A 1338-nucleotide genomic window follows, 5' to 3' on the forward strand; every position below is an offset into this window, starting at 1 on the left:
TGGGTTAACGACAGTAATAAGGAAACACGTACTTTGCAAGATGCTCCGCTAAGAACTTTAGAACCGTATGATGGCTCCTAGGTAACGCCTTGACTCTCGCGCGCAACCTCAACACCCGCTCCTTTTCATCCGCAATTTCTATCCCATAAACAGATAATCAACAAACGCATCGCACCAAACAAGATCAAAATCAACTTTCCAACATACGAGAATACTCTGTCCGCTCTTTAGCAGGAAACGGAAAAACAGGAACAGGTAATTGTCGCAAGTACATTTTAACCAACCCTGCAATCACATGTACATCCCAACTCTCATCTTCCAAATTGACGGAATGCACGTCTTTTTCGACTCGGAGTTTGAGCTCGAGGACGTCCGAGTGTTTGCCTGATACGCGGTAAATGCCCTCCTTGTCCAGTCCTATCCAAAGCATATATCTCATCAATATGGCATATTGGGAGGCGAAAAAGGAGATATGTTACCTCTTGCCTCAACGGCTCGAACGCACTTGTACAGAACAGCTGGAATCCCACTCCCGGGATGAGCTCTCAAAAGTGTCTCAAGCGGAACTCCAAACACCATATCTAATCACCACCATCACCATCAATTTGCTACGCACACACAAACACCGAGAAACAGACAAACGCTACGCACGTACCTTTGGCAATCCCATGCGTGTAACTCTCATAATACATTGGCGTAGCATCCGGCCAAATCCTCATAAAATCGGCCACAAAAAAGTGACAATCGACTTGGGGCGACATGCATTCCACGAAAATGCTGCATCGATCCACAGCTTCTCCACCGACTTTCATGAGTTTGCCTTCTGCTTCCGTATAGGTTCCTAGAGCGTTCTTGAGCGCCAATACCCTGTCCCATTCGACGCGTTCGCATGTCTATTGATTTCTGTGAGTATAGGGATAGAGTGTTGTGCGATCAGGGGGAAAGCGTACCTTTTGGGTTTGCTCTCGTACTAATTGGAAACGTTGTCGAATTTCTTCCAAATCCTGGATTCCACGACGGTATCCTTGTTCTAAACACGAAATGTCAGTACATATTGAGTGGGCACTGTTTCGTTGGTCACCGCTTCTCACCTGCACTCGTAATGTCCTTGGCCAGTTTCAACGTCTACACACATGTTTTCAGCATATTCAACTTCTATCCCTTACAAACGAGAAGGATATATCCCACCTTCGGATTCCCCACACCTTCCTTATTTTCTTTTTCGAGTGCTTCCATATCTTTATGCCTCTTAAAATAACTATGCTTCAACTAAGTGAAGACAAAAAGCTTAGCAGCCGGGACAGAAAGAAAAACAAATCGGCATCACGTACTTTTGGA

At 45.3% G+C, this 1338-nt stretch overlaps 1 protein-coding gene across 1 annotated transcript; it reads right to left on the reverse strand.

The window, feature by feature from the left end:
• Positions 1-4: 4 nt before the first annotated feature.
• SPPG_08781 (uncharacterized protein) lies at positions 5-1236 on the reverse strand (the record flags this gene model as incomplete). The annotated part of the gene is made up of 7 exons (XM_016756930.1): positions 5-138; positions 208-417; positions 480-581; positions 656-893; positions 951-1030; positions 1092-1125; positions 1189-1236. The coding sequence occupies 7 exons, from the start codon at positions 1234-1236 to the stop codon at positions 5-7; spliced, it is 846 nt and encodes a 281-aa protein (XP_016603828.1).
• Positions 1237-1338: the final 102 nt, after the last annotated feature.

This window comes from Spizellomyces punctatus (assembly GCF_000182565.1).
Source record: "Spizellomyces punctatus DAOM BR117 chromosome Unknown supercont1.27, whole genome shotgun sequence".
In the NCBI taxonomy this organism is placed as follows: domain Eukaryota; kingdom Fungi; phylum Chytridiomycota; class Chytridiomycetes; order Spizellomycetales; family Spizellomycetaceae; genus Spizellomyces; species Spizellomyces punctatus.